Raw genomic sequence first — 18,433 nt, 5'->3', positions numbered from 1 at the left:
GACAGTGAGAGAGAGACAGAGAGAAAGGTCTTCCTTTTGTTGGTTCACTCCCCAAATGGCCGCTATGGCTGGTACTGCGCTGATCCGAAGCCAGGAGCCAGGTGCTTCCTCCTGGTCTCCCATGCAGGTGCAGGGTCCCAAGCACTTAGGCCATTCTCCACTGCCTTCCCGGGCCACAGCAGAGAGCTGGCCTGGAAGAGGAGCAACCAGGACTAGAACCCGTGCCCATATGAGATGCCAGCGCTGCAGGTGGAGGATTAACCAAGTGAGCCACAGCGCCGGCCCCCTAATTTCTTTGTTAAAAGGCACAATTTCATTATGCCACCTTTATTTCTGAAAACAGGACAAAAATAATAATAAATGCAAAATAATGTTCCTTATAGCTTTTATTTTTATAGTTATTTTCTATCAATTATTCCCATTTATCTTCTTCCAATTTCTCAGTATCTTGAAGGTAAACATATTGGAGTATCTATTTTTCCTTTGGACAGCTAGCTCTCTAATTGAAGAGATTTGAAGGTCGTCCCACCCATTTTGTTGCTAGAGATCCAGAAGTAGGAAAATAATCTTCCTAATAAATTAATAAATGCTACCTAATGTTTTACTTTAATACAATGTAAAGGCAAAACCCCATCCTAAGAAATGATCATGTTTTAATAACCGAACATACCTTTCAGGCATTTCTTGCATTGTTGCAGGAATAAGTACATCTGTAAGAACCTTAATCATACCAAAAGAGAGATAAAATAAAGCTTTACTGAGTATTTCTATAGAAAGACATGTTATTTGTAAATTACTTTTCCTGCTAGCTTTTTAGAGAAAAACATGCCAAATTATTCCTGAAGGTTACAATTTTATATGTAAAATGAATCTATAAATTGCATGTGTGTACAAGGAGTAAAATAAGAGAGACAGTTTTATATATGCCCAGGATCGGAATTATCAATGGACTAGCCTAGGTAATCATGTAATTTTTTATGAATGAAGAGCTGAGCACTCTCTCTAGATGGGATGAGGGTCTAGCAGAAGCTCATTTTACACGTTCTGCTGATAGTACTCTTTGGGCCTCCCTGGGTCTACCCTAAAGGAGGAGAAACTATGTTCATTTGAAGTTACTAAAATTCAGGATTTTTATGTTGGACTTAAAAATAGATCATTTATGGGGAAAAGTACATTTTAAGGGTATTTCTTTTTTTGAAATTGATTCTATTTATTTGAAAGGCAGAATTACATACAGAGAAGGAAAGACAGAAAGAGAGATCTTCCATCTATTGGTTCACTCCCCAAATAATCACAATGGCTGGAACTGGGCCAGGCAAAAGAAAGGAGCCTGGACCTCCATTTGGGTCTTCAATATGGGTGCATGCGCCCAAGAACTTGGGTCATGTTCCACTGCTTTCCCAGGTGTGTCAGCAGGGAGCTGGATCAGAGTGGAGCAGCAAAGAGGCAAACCTTCTCCCATATGGGATGCTCACATCGTAGATGGTTGCTTAATCCACTTCACCACACGTGGGCCCCAAGAGTATTTCTTGGAAGAGCTAAATGAGAGCCTGAACAGCTTTGGCACAATGGTGGTAAGTGTTTGTGCATGAATCCCAGGTATGTTTTACACCCAATTTTGTGCTACTTCCTTTCATTCTTCCTGGTTGCTTACTCAAGCATTAAGCATTTTAATCAGTGTAATTTGAACTTTTTCTCTCAAAATAATGGCATTCTCTTTCAACACAGAAAAACAAGCCAATTCTTGCTCTCCTTTGCATTTCCTCAACTCTCACTTGAACTACTGGCAGAGAATATACTGCACTTACCCCTCTAGTCTCTCATCCTGTGATGTGAGACACAGAGGACAGAGGATGAAAATATGGGCTCCTTCCTTCTGGCTCAACTCCTCAGAACTTAGTCTGCAAAGTCGTCTCTGGACAGTGTTGATTTAGTTTTTGCTTTGCTTTGTTGCATAGCTAAGAACCTGATAATGACAATTCACTTAAAGAGATTTTATTTCCCAAAAGCTTAATAGTGTCCAGCTTGAGTTCTCTCCTCAACTCAGACTATTTTTTTTTTTTGAAAAGGAAAGCTTTTGTCTTTCTTCATGACAATTTAGTAGGTAAATGTAGTCAAACACTTCAAAATGCCCAGATTTCAATAAAGCTTTATCATTTGGCTTCGGATATGCTGCTGTTACAACCAGAGAAGAGACTATCGGGAATTAGTCTTCCTTCCCCACTAAACATTTTGGCTAGAACATTTGGCTAGAACAGCCCCTTGACTCATGATGTCTTCATGGACTTTCTGCAGACACTTCAGGATTCTTAATTTGGTTTGAGAACAGAACTGGATATTAATTCATAAAGCTGGAGGGTTTTAAGATTTTCAATTTGTTAATCCCATAAAGATGCCAATTCTGTATCCTCCCAAACCAAACAATGACATGGTAGGGAAAATTAATGTGTTATTTTAATCTGAAAGTTAACAAACAGTAACTATATATTAATATGTCACATTTAGAATACATCTTACTTATAAACAAAAATGGATTTTGTTTTAGTGTTAGTTTATGTTAAAGTCCACAGACTGTTAAAAATGCACTACTGAGTTGCTTGCTTTCTCATAAGAAAAAATATGGATAGTATAGCTCTATCCAGGAATAACAAATTTATTAAAGATTTATTGCAAGAATTGAGATAGAATTATATTTAAAGAAATAAATATTTCATATGTAAGACACCTCAAAGATCTTACCTTATAAAGAATTGAGTCACAAACACAGAAAATGTCAATGATAACAGGATTTTCAAGCAGGGGAAGAAGATGATCAGGCATTCCTTGCCAAAAGTGTAATAAGAAATGCTGGATCTAGTTGCAGAGAAAAGAGTATGTATGTTAAGATTTTCCCTTAAGAACAGGATATGAAGGTCCATAGGGCATGCTTTGTCACCCTTACCTCTTCAAAGTTTCCATTAATTGCATTGTCCAAAATGCACTGGCAGTGAGTTTTATACATCATTATGAGAGTATCAACCTATATGAGGGAAGAAAAATGTAAATAAAGTATCCTTTTAACACGGATTTCATTTGTTCATTCACTCAAAAAAACATTTTTAAAACTCCTTTCATATACCTGGCATTTCATTCATTGCTAAAGACCCAGAAGTAAAGTCCCAAAACCTAACCAAGGAGCTTACTGTCTTATACAGGAAGAAAGGCAAACAAATCTACAATCATAGTAAAGCATGAAAAGAACAATGGAAAATGTAACTGTGCAGCAAGCTGCGGGCCAAACCGACATCTTATCTTTCTGTTTAATAAGACAATTACCTTTGATTAGAGAAATAAACATAAAATGTAAAATACATCAACCCTTCACTCAGTTTTATTAAGTGGATACTTAATACAGTGTGGCTTGGTGGTTTCAAGTTTGATTCTGGAGTCAGCTGAATCTGAAAGCCCAGCTCCACTGTACTACTTACCAGGTGTGGTTGCACAAATAGCTTTGTTTGTGAGCACAAAGCTTTTTATCTCCAAGTAAGTGTTTATAACATATTAGTCATTTGGTATCAAGAAAATCAAATAAAATAAATGTGACACACGTAGCAATACCTGGCACACAGTGAGAGCTTACTAAATATTATCTAGAATTAATATCAAATGACATATTTACCAAAAATGATTCAAACATTCAGTGTCTGTTATTAAATGTCTCTATTTGTGCAAAATCTTCAAAATTCAATTGCATAATTTTTAAAGGATTTAACATATTCTAAAATTTGCAGTGAATTAGAATTAGGTAATATTCCAGCAAGTTAACAATATTTAAACTAAAAATCTTTATCCCATATACTGTAAATGTCCCTATGTGTTACAAGTTGCATGCTCCACGTGAGAGGGAGTACAGCTTAGAGGTTAAAATTGTCAACTGTGCTTTCAACTTAGCTTGATTTGAGTTCCAGCTCTAATCTACCACTTACTAGCTAAGTGACTCTGGGCAAATTGTTTTTTTTTTTTTAACTTTTATTTAATGAATATAAATTTCCAGTATACAGCTTATGGATTACAATGGCTTCCCCTTCCCATAATTTCCCTCCCACCCGCAACCCTCCCCTCTCCCGCCCCCTCTCCCTTTCCATTCACATCAAGATTCATTTTCAATTCTATTTATACACAGAAGATCAATTCAGTATAAATACTTCAACAGTTTGCACCCACATAGAAACACAAAGTGGAACATACTGTTTGAGTACTAGTTATAGCATCAAATCAAAACGTACAGTACATTAAGGACAGAGATCCCACATCAGGAGCAAGCGCACAGTGGCTCCTGTTGTTGACCCAACAAACTGACACTCTAGTTTATGGCGCCAGTAACCACCCTAGGCTGTCGTCATGAGTTGCCAAGGCCATGGAAGCCCTCCAAGTTCCCCGACTCCGATCATATTTAGACAAGGTCATAAAAGACAGGTTGAGGATAGTAACCAATGATCCTAAGAGTGGCCTTAACCAGGTCTGAACAATTATACAGCATTAAGTGGGGAAGAGGACCATCAGTACACAGAGGTTGGGAGTAGAGCCATTGGTGGTAGAGTAGAGGTCATGATTACAAAGGAATGAGGCCCAAGTGGACCAGACAGGGTCCAGAACAAAGGACAGAGTCATCATTAGAGGAGCTAAGAAAGGTGCTGTCTAAGCTACAAGTAATTTTTCTGATTGAGAGGCAAATAGAACCTGATAGAAGGGGCTTGATAATAATCTGTTGGGCTTTAGGCCTTGTAAGTTAAGAGGCCCAGACCTATCTATCTCTTCACATGGGGTATATCCTAAGGGGGGTGTGAACCTCCTAGGGGAAGGCACTCTGTTGACTTTCATTACTTGGCTGGCCTGGGAGGAGAGCTGGCCAGGTAAAGGCAGGGGGCATCTCTAACAAGAAATTTACAGTTCTGCCTGCAATGTTGCTGACCCTACTTGGCTGTCCCCTCAACTGCAGTGCTCACTTTGGAAGTTGGGCTGAGTGAAGGGCTGTTCAGCTTGGAGCCAATAAGATCTGTGGCTCTGACCTGGGCATCCTTCGATTCCAGGGCAGGTCCATTTCCAGTGATCCAACTCTTGGCAGAGCTGCCAGGGCTCTTCACAAGTTGACTTCTGCTGAAGCCCAGGCTTACCACATTGAAAGCCACTGCAGTGGACTGGCCTGTTGGGTCTCCTTGAGGGCAGATCACTGTACAGATCGGCAAATTGTTTTTTTATGTGCTTCAATTTCCTCATCTGGAAATTGGCATAATTATAACACTAAACTATATAATAAATTGTTATAAGGATTAAATAAATAAACACATATAAAAGTGACTGGAGTACTCTATAGTGTATATAAAGAAATTGATGGATGCTAGCTATTTTGATCCAAAACACCACCGACAGTGGTGGTGGTGGTAACCTTCTGCATTCTTTTCTTTATTCCTGTAAACCACTAGGAGTACACAACTTAGTGGTCTAGATCACAGTAGCATACTGATGATGTACAAATTACCAATTGCCTTCCAAGGAATATGCTAACCAATTCCAGGAGAATTCTAGCAGTATATGACACCATCAATACAAGTAAGACTTGCTCTACACTTTAGACAAAGCTATTATGTTTTAGACGGGTCATCAAGACGTATCTTTAAAACATGAAAAGGCAAAATTAAAGATGTAAGGCAAATCATAAGTGGTTTTAAAAGTTAATCCTTTGAACCCTGAAACTTTCTAACGTACATGTAAGCTTTTGTCTTCACAAACATTTCTATTTACTTGTGTCAAAATGTATTGCTTTATACACAGATCATCAAAAATTAATTTTATAATTACTATTTCATTGTTTATTAATATTTGCCTTGTCATAGGTAATAATTTTTTTTATTATTTTTTTTTGACAGGCAGAGTGGATAGTGAGAAAGAGAGACAGAGAGAAAGGTCTTCCTTTTTCCGTTGGTTCACCCTCAAATGGCCGCCGTGGCCAGTGCACTGTGGCCGGCACACCGCGCTGATCTGAAGCCAGGAGCCAGGTGCTTCTCCTGGTCTCCCATGGGGTGCAGGGCCCAAGGACTTGGACCATCCTCCACTGCACTCCTGGGCCACAGCAGAGAGCTGGCCTCGAAGAGGGGCAACCGGGACAGAATCCGGTGCCCCGACTGGGACTAGAACACGGTATGCCGGCGCCTCAAGGCAGAGGATTAGCCTATTGAGCCACGGTGCCGGCCAGTAATAAATTTTAATTATAGTATACTTTGCATACTTTGTAAATAAAATTTTACTCGATTTTCTAAGAATAGACATCATATTAGGGAATGCAGGAGTAGAGGCAAAGCTTGGCTACATTAAAGACAATTTGATGGAAGTGGCAACTGCTTGGGTGACAGCATGAAGAGTCCCTCAGCTTCAGCTACCATGTCTCACCGGAGTCAGCTTCTCATTTACTAGTCTCCATTCTTTTTTGTCTTACAGAAACAGGTGCTTCAGGTGCTTAGTCATGGCCCCATCCTTCTTTCTAGGAATGACAGGTTACTTGAAGAACTTGGCTACTGGTTAAGAAGGTGAAAGGGCTAATCTGTCCTCAAGGGACAAAGAAGAGTGTCAGTTCCTGGTACTCATAATGGAGTCCATTGGAATGAACTTAGAAACCAGGGGTTATATAAGCACCTTTTTACCAGAGTGAGACATGATCAACAGACCACACTTTCAAGTCAGCAGGTAAGGAATTCCTTACAGTCAGGAGAGCAACTGAAATAAACTATTGGAGCATGTAACCGACCTCTCTTTTTTTCTTTGTTTCTCACTCTCGCTCCCCGCCTCTACCTTCATCAGGTATATTTACACAGTAAACATCTTGGTGACCTGTTTGCATGTAAGCAATCCTCTCCACAAAGCTGATCCAATAATACCCTCTCCCAAAGATCTGAGGTCCTGCTGGTTTTCAGTTTTCCTCACAAAGTACCTTACATGCCCACTTGCTGGCAATTTTTTGAATAGGAAGTCATAATATCACACATTATAACTATAATGTAAAACATGTAATTGGCTTTAGAAATGGAATAGAGGGAGAATAGTAGGAAGTGGACATACTTCAGGAGACTCCCCCTGGATTCAGCATGTAGAGCCTATGTTCAATACTTTGCCTGTTCTTAAATGCAGAGTATGTTTGTCATTAAAGCAAACCCTATAAATCACTATGTATCTCTACTTATCTATCAATAAGATTTTATTCAATGAGATATATTTATTTCCTGTTTCTACAAAAAGTCCATTACTAAATCAATACATCTGGACATTAGTTAATCAAATTCCTCTACCTTTACAATTCAAAAATATAAACTGGCAGGGCCAGTGCTGTGGCGTAGTGAGTAAAGCCACTGCCTACCATGCCAGCACCCAATATGGGCACCAGTTTGAGTCCCGGCTGCTCCGCTTCCGATCCAGCTCTGTACTATGGCCTGGGAAAGCAGTGGAAAATGGCCCAAGCATTTGGGCCCTTACAACCTCGTGGGAGAACCTGGAGAAGCTCCTGGCTTCTGGCTTTGGATCAGCCCAGCCCTGGCCATTGTGGCCATTTGGGGAGTGAACAGGTGGATGGAAGATTTCTCTCTCTCTCTCTCTCTCTCTCTCTCTCTCTCTGTCCCTCTGCCTCTCTGTAACTCTGCCTTTCAAATAAGTAAATCTTTAAAAAATATATATAATCATATATATATATATATATATATATATATATATATATATATATATATATAAAACCTGGCTCAATTAAAGTTGCTTTCCTCAATTGCCAATGTAAATTGAGGTTTAGTTGAAAGAAAAAAGTAGTAATCATTATGTTCTGTTTTAATAACATTTTATATAATAAATAGCCAATAGGTCCCCAACAAATGACTGCTCTACACAAATAAAAGTTTTAGCTTTAGACTTCATTACATAAGCATTGACAAGTCATATTGAAGATTATTTTATAAGTTGAATGCAATGGAAGTGTATCTTCCTTAACTTAAAAAATTTCAAATGTGAGAGAACATAGAAATTTAGAATTGAAAGGAAGCTTTATAATCCTCTAGTTAAGTATTCGTATTCATCTAGGAACCTCCTTAGTGCTGGGAACAGATTAATGGCTACTTCCTGAAAAAAAAATAAAATGGAGCTAACAGAAAACATAGACCTTATAATTAAGGGAGCTACATGTGAAAGATACGTTATAGTATTTTCTTCTTCAATAAAGAGTTTTAAATAAAAATGATATTTAGTCCTTCATGGTTTATTTTACCACCTCCTGATTGCATACTATCATGGAGATAGTAAATAATTAATTGGAAAGTGTTTAATCAATGTTAGTAAACATTTGTCTTTCCTATGAATCAGTCAATTATGTTTGATATGCAGATTTCTGACTGTTTCCTACAAGTACCATGAGATTCCCAGGAAATTGAGATATGGAACAAACATATCTGCAAATCAATAGTGAAGTATCTTTAATTGATACCTTGTCCTTAGAAATGCATCCTTGGTACACGAGGTGTTGAGCGCTGGGGAATTCTGGAAGAAGTGTTCCAGTTTTTGAGCTAAGTGAATATTTTCGTGTGAAGCCACCCTATAATTCAAAAACAATAAAAAAAACTTATCAACTACATGGCTCCAAAACATAACTCATAAAACAGAAATCCCCATAATTTGATTCTTCACTCTGTGAACCATGAGAAATTAGATTTGCGTAGACTATTTCTGTAACTGAATGAACTAGATATGTCAGCATAATTATTTCCAAATCTTAAATAGTTTCAGAGACAATATATTTTTCCTATTGCTTTGGATTTGAGTTTTAATGATCTGTCAATTTTCACAGCTTCTGGAGATTTAAGTTTGTATTTGCTGATGCCATAAGTTTTTGGAAAAGCTACCTTTGAAACAATCAGAACTGTTTTAAATATAAGAGGAGCAACAATTTCCAAATCAAACCTCTTAATTTACAGATTAGATAAATGAGATGATGAGAACTAAATTTATTCACTCAGGCTCAGAGTAACTACTGGCAGAATTTTGATTAGAGTCTAAGTCTTCTGGTTACAAAATTAGTACTCCAGATTTTCCCATATCAATTTTCCCCCCACCTTACATTCTGATATTTGTTATACTTCTACGTCTCTTTCAGAAAGCACACCTTTAGCAGTTTCCAGAAATTTTTAAAAACTGACATATATTTATATAAAATATGTAATGCTACAGTGCTGATATACCTACAAAAAACAACACAGAATTAATGAATGCACATTCATGACAAATAGGATCCACAGCAAATTAATCACACTGGCACAAATAGCATATATTTTATAATTATCTCAGTTGATGCTACATTCTCTCTCTCTCCACCCTTCTCTCTCTCTCTCTCTCTCTCTCTCTTTCTCTCTCTCTCTCTTTCTCTTCAGATAAAAGCAGAGGGGAATACACTTAATATATATCAAATACACTTAATATATATCAAATATATATACACTTAAATATATATCAAATAAAAGCAGAGGTGAATACACTTAATATATATCAAATACACTTAATATATATCAAATATATATACACTTAATATATATCAAATCGGCATCAAATATCTTATTCAATAGTAAAACACTAAAAATCCTATTGAAAATCACAAAGAGTGGCCAAGGTTTTGGCACAGAAAGTTAAGCCTCCAATCACAACACTGGCATCCCATTATCAGTGTGCTGGTTTGAATCTCAGCTACTCTGCTTCTGATACAGCTTCCTGCTAATGCACACTCTGGGAAAGCAGTGGAAGATGGTCTGAGTACTTGAACCCCTGCCACTCACATGGGAGACCCACACAGAATTTCTCTCTACTGGCTTCAGCATGCCCCACCATGGATGTCGCAGCTATTTGGGGAATGAACAAGCAGATGGAATAATTTCTCTCTAACTCTCTTTCTTTCTGCCACTCTGCCTTCAAACAAATAAATGAATCTTTTTTAAAAGAAAACTACAAATCAGACAAAGCTACCTGCTCTCAAGTCTTTTATTTAAAACTCCACTAGAGCTCATAGCCAGAGCAGTAAAACAACAAAAGTAGTCAAAGTACTGAAAATGAAAAAAACAAAACTAACTTGGTCACCAGTAGTTGTTATACTGAAAAACTAAAACCACAGAAAGATTGTTACAATTAATAATAGAATGTTTGTTTCAGAATTGTTGGATTCAAGTTCAATTTAAAAGTCAACTGAATTTCTAACAGGAGAGAAAATTAAGAACATACAAAAAGATGCTGTATGAAATAACAACAGATAGATGTCTAAGAATAATTAAAAAGTGCAAATTACAAAATGATTAAATTTTATCAAAAGGCATTAAGTGAGTTATAAGTAAGATTCAATGCTGAGAAAATTTCAGCTGAACAAAAACTGATCTTTTCATTTCATACAGTTATAAGGACAACCTAATCAGTGTTTTCTATGAAATTTAACAAGCTGGTTCTAAAATGTATGTGGTGATACAAAACACCATGAATCTGGCAGGAGGGTTTCAGGTTTAGAAAGGTATATTATATAAAGTGTTAATGAATTAAATAGTAATATTGGCAGAGTAATCTACCCAACAACAGCAAAACACATATTTTTCTCAAGTGTATATGGGGCATTTTTCAGGATAGACCACATATTGGGTCACAAACTAAGCCTCAATGAATTTAAAAAGATGTACATCATACAAAGTCTCTTCTACAAGATGAAGCTAGAAATCAGTAATAGAAAGAAAGCTGGGGCCGGCGCCGTGGCTCAACAGGCTAATCCTCCGCCTTGCGGCGCCGGCACACCGGGTTCTAGTCCCGGTCGGGGCACCGATCCTGTCCCGGTTGCCCCTCTTCCAGGCCAGCTCTCTGCTGTGGCTAGGGAGTGCAGTGGAGGATGGCCCAAGTGCTTGGGCCCTGCACCCCATGGGAGACCAGGAGAAGCACCTGGCTCCTGCCATCGGAATAGCGCGGTGCGCCGGCCGCAGCGCGCTACCGCGGCGGCCATTGGAGGGTGAACCAACGGCCAAAAGGAAGACCTTTCTCTCTGTCTCTCTCTCACTGTCCACTCTGCCTGTCAAAAAAAAAAAAAAAAAAAGAAAGAAAGCTGGAAAATTCACCAATTTGTTGAAATCAGACAATACAAACAATGGATCAAAAATGAAACAAGATAATTTAGAAAATTGTTAAGAAACAAAAACACAAATACAGCACACCAAAACTTATAAGACGTAGCAGAAACAGTGTTAAGCATGAAAAACTTATTTGTTGAAGTATTAAGACTTTTTACTGTAATGTAAATTTAAAATATGTTATCTTAAGACTAAAAAAAAAGAAGGAAAAAAGAGGGAGGGAGGGAGGCGGCAAATATCATTGCATTCTTGTATCTACAAATCATATTGAATCTCTTAAAATTAATTAAAATGGAAACAAAAAAAGGAGGAAATTAACAACTATAAAAACACTCAACATCCAAAGTCAACAAGCTAACTTTACAACTTAAGGAGCTAGAAAAACAACAAACTAAATCCAAATAAACAGAAAGAGGAAAATAATAAAAACTGGAGCAGAGACAAATGAAACAGAGAATAGAAAAACAAACAAAAAAAAATCAGCAAAACCCACAATTGATGTTTTTAAAAGATCAACAAAATTGACAAACCTTTAGCCAGATTGGCTTAAAAATAAATGACTAAAATCAGAAATGACAATGAGGAAATCATTAATGATTCTAAAGGGATAAAAAGTGTTGTGAGAGAGTTCCATGAACAATTATATATCAAAAAACTTTGACAATTTAAATGAAATGAGCAACTTTCTGCAAACAGAAAATCTCACCTTTATTGAATCATGAATAAATTGAGAATATGAAGTTACCTACAATTAGTAAAGAGATCAAAGCAGTAATCAATAATCACAAGACAAAGAAATGTCCTGGATTTGATACCTATACTGGTGAGTTCTGTCCAAAAATTAAAGGAATATCAACACTTCTCAATGTTTTCCAGAAAGCTGAAAAGAACACTTCGTAATTCATCTGCGAAGCTAGCATTGACTTGATCCTATAGCCAGACATAGACACTAAAGCTATAGACTAATTTTTCTTATGAATTTTGACACAAATGTACTCAACAAAATGCTAGCAGAGCAAATTTAGCAGCGTAGTAAAATTATACACCAGGGCCAGTTTGTACTTATTTCTGGAATAAAAGGATAGTTCAAAATGTGAAAATCAGTATGATTTACCACATTCCAGAATAAAAGAAAAAGTCATATATTTAATTTAATTGATTCAGAAAAACCACTTGACAAAATTTGACATATTTTCATGCTAAAAACATTCAATAAATTAAGGAAAGAAGGAAACTACTTCAACAAATAAAGAACATATATGAAAAACCCACAATAAGCAGTAGAATTAATAGTGGAAAATTTTCCCCTAAGACCAGAAATAAGACAAGGGTGTACCTTTTAAACATTTCTACTCAACAAAGAACTAGAAGTCCTAGCAGAACAATTAGGCAAGAAAAAGAGAGGAAAGAAAAACAGTACCTAAATTGGAAATGAAAAGTAAAGTTATCTCTATTCACAGATGATATACTTTATATAGAAAACCCTCAGGTGGGCAATGTGGTACAGCGGGTTAAAGCCCTTGCCTGCAGCTCCAGCATCCCAGATGGGTGTCAGTTCGAGTCTTTGCTGCTCCACTTCTGATCCAGCTCCCTGCTAATGTGCCTTGGAAAATGTCAGAGGATGGCCCAAATCCTTGGGCCCTGCACTCACATAGGAGACCTGGAAGAAGTTCCTGGCCCCTGACTTAGGATCGGCTCAGCTTTGGCTGTTGCAGGAGTGAACCAGAGGATGGAAGACATCTCTCTCTATCTCTACCTCTCTCGGTAGCTCTGCTTTCAAATAAATAAAATAAACCTTTTTTTTAAAAAAAAAATAAAAGCCTAAAGATTACACATACACACAATTAGAATTAATAAAAAACTCAGCAAAGTAGCAGGATTAAAAATCAACCTGTGAAATTCAGTTATATTTCTATATATGAAAATAAATACCCAGAAAAGGAAATAAAGAAAACAATTCCATTTACAATAGTAAAAGAAATAATAAAATATTTAGCAATTAATCAAGATGAAAGATTTGTACAATGAAAGCTGCAAAATAGCACTTTAAGACACAAAAGAAGACATAAATAAATGAAGAGACATCCCATGTTAATGAATTAGAAGATAACATTGTTAAGATGCCAATACTACCTAAAACCATCAATAGAATCAAAGAAAAATCCCAGTTATGTTTTTTTACAGAGATAGAAAAATACATCCTTAAATTCATACAAAATCTCAAGGGTCTCTCATTAGCCAATCAGTCTTGAAGAAGAACACAATCAGAGGGCTCATACATCTTGAGTTCAAAATTTACTGCAAAGTTACAGTAAAAACAAGTGTGGTACAATATATAGTTGGTATATTGACCTATGTAATTAAATAGAGACCCCAGAAACAAACTTCCATATATATGGTCAAATTATTTTTGATAATTTGATAGTTTTGATTATTTTTGATAATATGTCAAGATCATGCAATGGGTAAAAAGACATTCTGTACTACCAAACAGTGGTGGTAAAACTGGATATTCACATGCAGAAGAATAATGTCAAGATTCTTACTAGACACCATATACAAAAGTTAACTGGATCAAAGAGCTACATTATAAAAGCTGTAGAATTATAAAAGCTGTAGAATAAAACATGAAGTAAAGGATTCATTATATTTGATTTGGCAATGAATTCTTGCATGTGAAACCAAAACACACTCAACAAAGTAAAGAACACAAATTGAGCTCCATAAAAGAAAAATTCTGTACATCAAGGGAAACTATAAACTGAGTAACAAGAAAGCCTAGGAATGATATAAAATATTTTCAAACAAATACATATGATCAGAGCATACCCAGAATACACATAGAACTCCTAAAAATCAACAACAAAAATCTAACAAGTTGATTCAAAAGTGGACAAAGAATTTGATAAACATTTCTCCAAAGGAGCTATCTGAATGGCCAATAAATATATAAAAGATATTCAATGCTACCAATCATCATGAAAACACAAACCAAAACCACAATAAAATATCATCTTATAATCATAAGGATGGCTATTATTGAACATACTCACACAAACACACACAAATAACAAATGCTGATCAGGGAGTGGAGAAAAATTGAAATCTTTGTCCACTGTATGTAGGGTTGTAAAATACATTTGTTGTGTAAGAACATAGTATTTACTCAAAAAATTAAAGAATAGAATTACTACATGATCTAGTAATTCCAATTCTGAGTGTGTATACAAAAGAAATGAAAGTAGGGTCTTGCAGAGATATCTGTGCATCACAATCACTTATGCATAAAAGCAAGCCATGTTTTCATCAACAGATGAGTGAATAAGCCAAGTGTGGTTTCTATATATAAAGGAGTACTATAAAGCCTTAAAAAGGAGGAAATTCTGAGGCCAGCATTGTGGCATAGCATGTAAAGCTGTCACCTGCAATGCTGGCATCCCATATGGGTGCCAGTTTGAGTATCCACTGTTCCACTTCCAATCCAGCTCTCTGCTATGGCCTGGGAAAGCAGTGGAAGGTGGCCCAAGTGCTTGCACCCACATGGGAGACCCAGAAGAAGCTCCTAGCTCCTGGCTTTGGATCAGCTCAGCTCTGGCTACTGCAGCCATTTGGGGAGTGAGCCAGCATATGTAAGAGATCTCTTTCTCTGCCTCTGCTTCTGCCTCTGTAACTCCACTTTTCAAATAAAATCAATAAACCTTTCAATAAAAAAGGAGGAAAATCTAACATATGCCACAACATGAAGAACTTTGAGAACATCACACTTCATTAAATAAGCCAGTCACAGATATATAGTACCTGTATGATTCCATATAAAAGAAGTACATAGAATGTAAAAGTCCTAGCGATAGGAATGATAATGGAGGTTGCCAGGAATTGGAGGGAGGTGAAATGGGGAGTTAGTGTTTAATGAGTGAAGAGTTCTAGCTTGCAAAATGAAAGAGTTCTGAACATACTGGTGATAGCTGCACAACTACATGAAAGTACTTAATATTAGAGAACTGAAAATTTCATATGTATTTTACCACAATAAACTATTTTGATCATTTACACATGAAATAGCTTAAATGTTTATAGCAACTGTATATTTTAAAATAATTTATAGAGAACATATTTATGATTTGGAATATATACAACTTCAAGAAAAACAAAATACAAAAAGATTATTTGGCTAAACTCTATCCTGAATCATATAACCAACAGGAGTAGGTTGTATACAACATATACCCTACAGGAAACTAGTATCCAGAATGTTTAAAGGACTCCTAACATTTAATTTTTTAAATTAAAAAGTGTGATCTGAAACAAGCATTTTACACAAGAGAATTGGACAGTAAACTATCCAAAAAGGGGGCAGGCATTATGGTGTAGCAAGGTAAGCCACTGCTTGGGACACCTGCTTCCCACAATCTAGCACCAATTCAAGTTCTGGCGACTCCGCTTCTGATCCAGCTCCCTGCTAATGCCCTTGGGAAGGTAGTAGAGGATGGCCCAAGTATTTGTGTTGCTGCCTTGCACATGAAAGATCTGTATGGAATTTTGGGCTCCTGACTTCAGTCTAGCTCGGCCTGGGCTGTTGTAAGCATTAGGGGAGAGAGCCAACAGACAGAATATCTCCCCCTTTGCCTCTGTCATTATGCTTTTCAAATAAATAATAAGTAAATAAATCTCAGAAATAAAATGTACAAAATGATATTCAGTTTATAAGTTGTCATAACTTGCAAGTGAAAATCAAGGATACTATCCTCCACTCACAGCATTGGCAAAATCTAAGATTTCAAGTAGTGTAAAAGGAATGATCACACAGAAAGATATAAGCTGACACAGCCACTTGAGAAAACAACTTGAACTTAACTGGTAAAATTGCACGAGTGTATGTAGGACCTTGAATTCTTCTCATATATATATATATATATATATATACACATATATATGTATATATATATATCTGGACAATGCTCACATTAATTTTTTTTCTAAGCAAAAGAGTTCCATCAACAGTGGCACAAAAAGGTTGCATTGTGATATTTTCATTCAGTGAAAAACTGTACAACAGCAAAATGAAAAAACCAGAACTTAAAATATTAGGATTAAAACACCACAGTGAAGAAACCAAATATCTCCAACATGCCAAACAACAAATGCAAAAACCAAGGTAACAAGAACGAGGAAGACACTATGACGCCCCCAAATGAAAAAGACACCCCAATTCAAGATTATGAAGATGATGAGAAAGAAGAAATGCAAGAAGCAGATCTCAAAAAATTGATAAGAACATTAAGAAGTTCTCAAAAACAAATTCTTGAACTACAGAAATCCTTAATGGACAAGATAGAAAATCTCTCTCGTGAAAATGAAATATTAAGGAGGAATCAAAATGAAATGAAACAACTAGTAGAACATGAAACTGTGATAGTGACAAAAAACCACAATGAAATGAAGAACTCAATAGATCAAATGACAAACACATTGGAGAGCCTTAAAAACAGAATGGGGGAAGCAGAAGAGAGAATATCAGACTTAGAAGACAGAGAACAGGAAAGGAAACAGTCAAACCAAAGAAAAGAAGAGGAAATTAGAAATCTAAAAAATATTGTCAGGAATCTACAGGATACTATTAAAAAACCCAACATTCGGGTTCAAGGAGTTCCTGAAGGCATGGAGAGGGAGAAAGGATTAGAAGGCCTGTTTAGTGAGATCCTAGCAGAAAATTTCCCAGGTTTGAGGAAGGACAGAGACATCTTAGTACAGGAAGCTTATAGAACCCTTAATAAACATGACCAAAAGAGATCCTCACCACGACATGTTGTAATCAAACTCACCACAGTGAAACATAAAGAAAAGATTCTAAAATGTGCAAGAGAGAAACATCAGATTACTCTCAGAGGATTTCCAATTAGACTCACAGCAGACTTCTCATCAGAAACCCTACAAGCTAGAAGGGAATGGCGAGACATAGCCCAGGTACTAAGAGAGAAAAACTGCCAGCCCAGAATATTATATCCTGCAAAGCTCTCATTTGTGAATGAAGGTGAAATAAAGACTTTTCATAGCAAACAGAAATTGAAAGAATTTGTTGCCACTCGTCCTGCCCTGCAAAAGATGCTTAAAGATGTGTTACACACAGAAACACAGAAACACGGTCATCAATATGAAAGAAGGTAAAGGAAGGAAACCTCACAGCAAAAGATCACAGGAAGCTCAATTTCTCTTTGACATAGAATTAAAATCTCATGCTCTGGTAAAGCAATGTGTTAATCTATTATGTTCTCTAGATGTCTGTTAAATTCTAATTGTTCAAAAACAGCTGAGTTTTTATTAAGAAACTATGGGTTATTTAAATATGTGCTTATTTTCAAAAATTTGAATAATCACCCTGTAACAATGAGCAAATTTGGTCAATGTTATGTCATGATTTTAACGAATCTTATTTCAACCAGATATTTTGGATTTTGAGCCTTCTTGGCATTCTTGACAGGCATTCAAAAAATCAAAGTTCCAAACAATCTGGACTGTAAAATTTCCAGTAAATCTTGGACTTTGGTTTTTCCAGTTTGGCCCAACTGAAAAAATCGAAGGACCTGTGTCTCTCATCTTATAGAGACACCAACTAATCAGGCTATTTGGATTATATTAGAAGTACTGTCAAGATGTGATGTGGTACTAAATTTTAAGTTTCTATTATGGAAAATGCTATTAATACAAATATTTGAGAATTAAAAAGTCTAATGATCTTGTGTTACTAGACATGATAGTTATCTTAATGAGAAAGCCCCAGAGGCCTAAAGGGTTAAATACTTGTAAAATCCTACAGGTGCTTTCAAAAATACTGTGAAGTGAGCAAGTGCCTCTTGTTGGCTGATGAGTTTATAATTTTAAACATGGCAACTTAAAGTCTTTTGTCATCCACAGTTATATATGATTTGCTGCTCATAAAACTAAAGCGTTGTTGGTTCTGGGTTTAGCTGTCCTCCTATAGGTTCCTATGGACTTTTTCCAGCCACTTCTATTGCATTCAGTACTTTGGGATGGCTCTGTAAACAGATGAAGCCAATAATGTATTAACAGTACCAACTGAGAGAAAGTATGGTTAACTGAGGTTACTAAAAACAAAAAGCAATTCAAATCAATTGGCAATCTACAAAAAGAGTTAAAGATTTTAAAAGCTATTATTAAAATTGCTATATTGGTCTATTATGTTAGGTTATATGTGTGTACATATTGCATGTACACATGGGAAAATTTTATTAAGAGTTTTATTTTAATTGGCTTATACATAA

General features: G+C 36.3%; 1 protein-coding gene across 1 annotated transcript in view; it reads right to left on the bottom strand.

The window, feature by feature from the left end:
- The window catches only part of RFX6 (regulatory factor X6), a 68,983-nt gene that overhangs the window by 11,741 nt on the left and 38,809 nt on the right, over positions 1–18,433 (bottom strand). Inside the window, exons 7-10 of the mRNA XM_062187685.1 lie at positions 8,495–8,602; positions 2,942–3,019; positions 2,740–2,853; positions 671–720 (exon numbers count right to left, since the gene is read on the bottom strand). Of these exons, the coding sequence (XP_062043669.1) occupies positions 671–720; positions 2,740–2,853; positions 2,942–3,019; positions 8,495–8,602 (350 nt within the window). The remainder of the gene's footprint in view (positions 1–670; positions 721–2,739; positions 2,854–2,941; positions 3,020–8,494; positions 8,603–18,433) is intronic.

Source organism: Lepus europaeus, chromosome 3 (genome assembly GCF_033115175.1).
Source record: "Lepus europaeus isolate LE1 chromosome 3, mLepTim1.pri, whole genome shotgun sequence".
NCBI classification, from domain to species: Eukaryota; Metazoa; Chordata; class Mammalia; order Lagomorpha; family Leporidae; genus Lepus; species Lepus europaeus.
The sequence above is the reverse complement of the archived record's forward strand: the minus strand, read 5'-3'. Positions and strand labels throughout refer to the sequence as shown.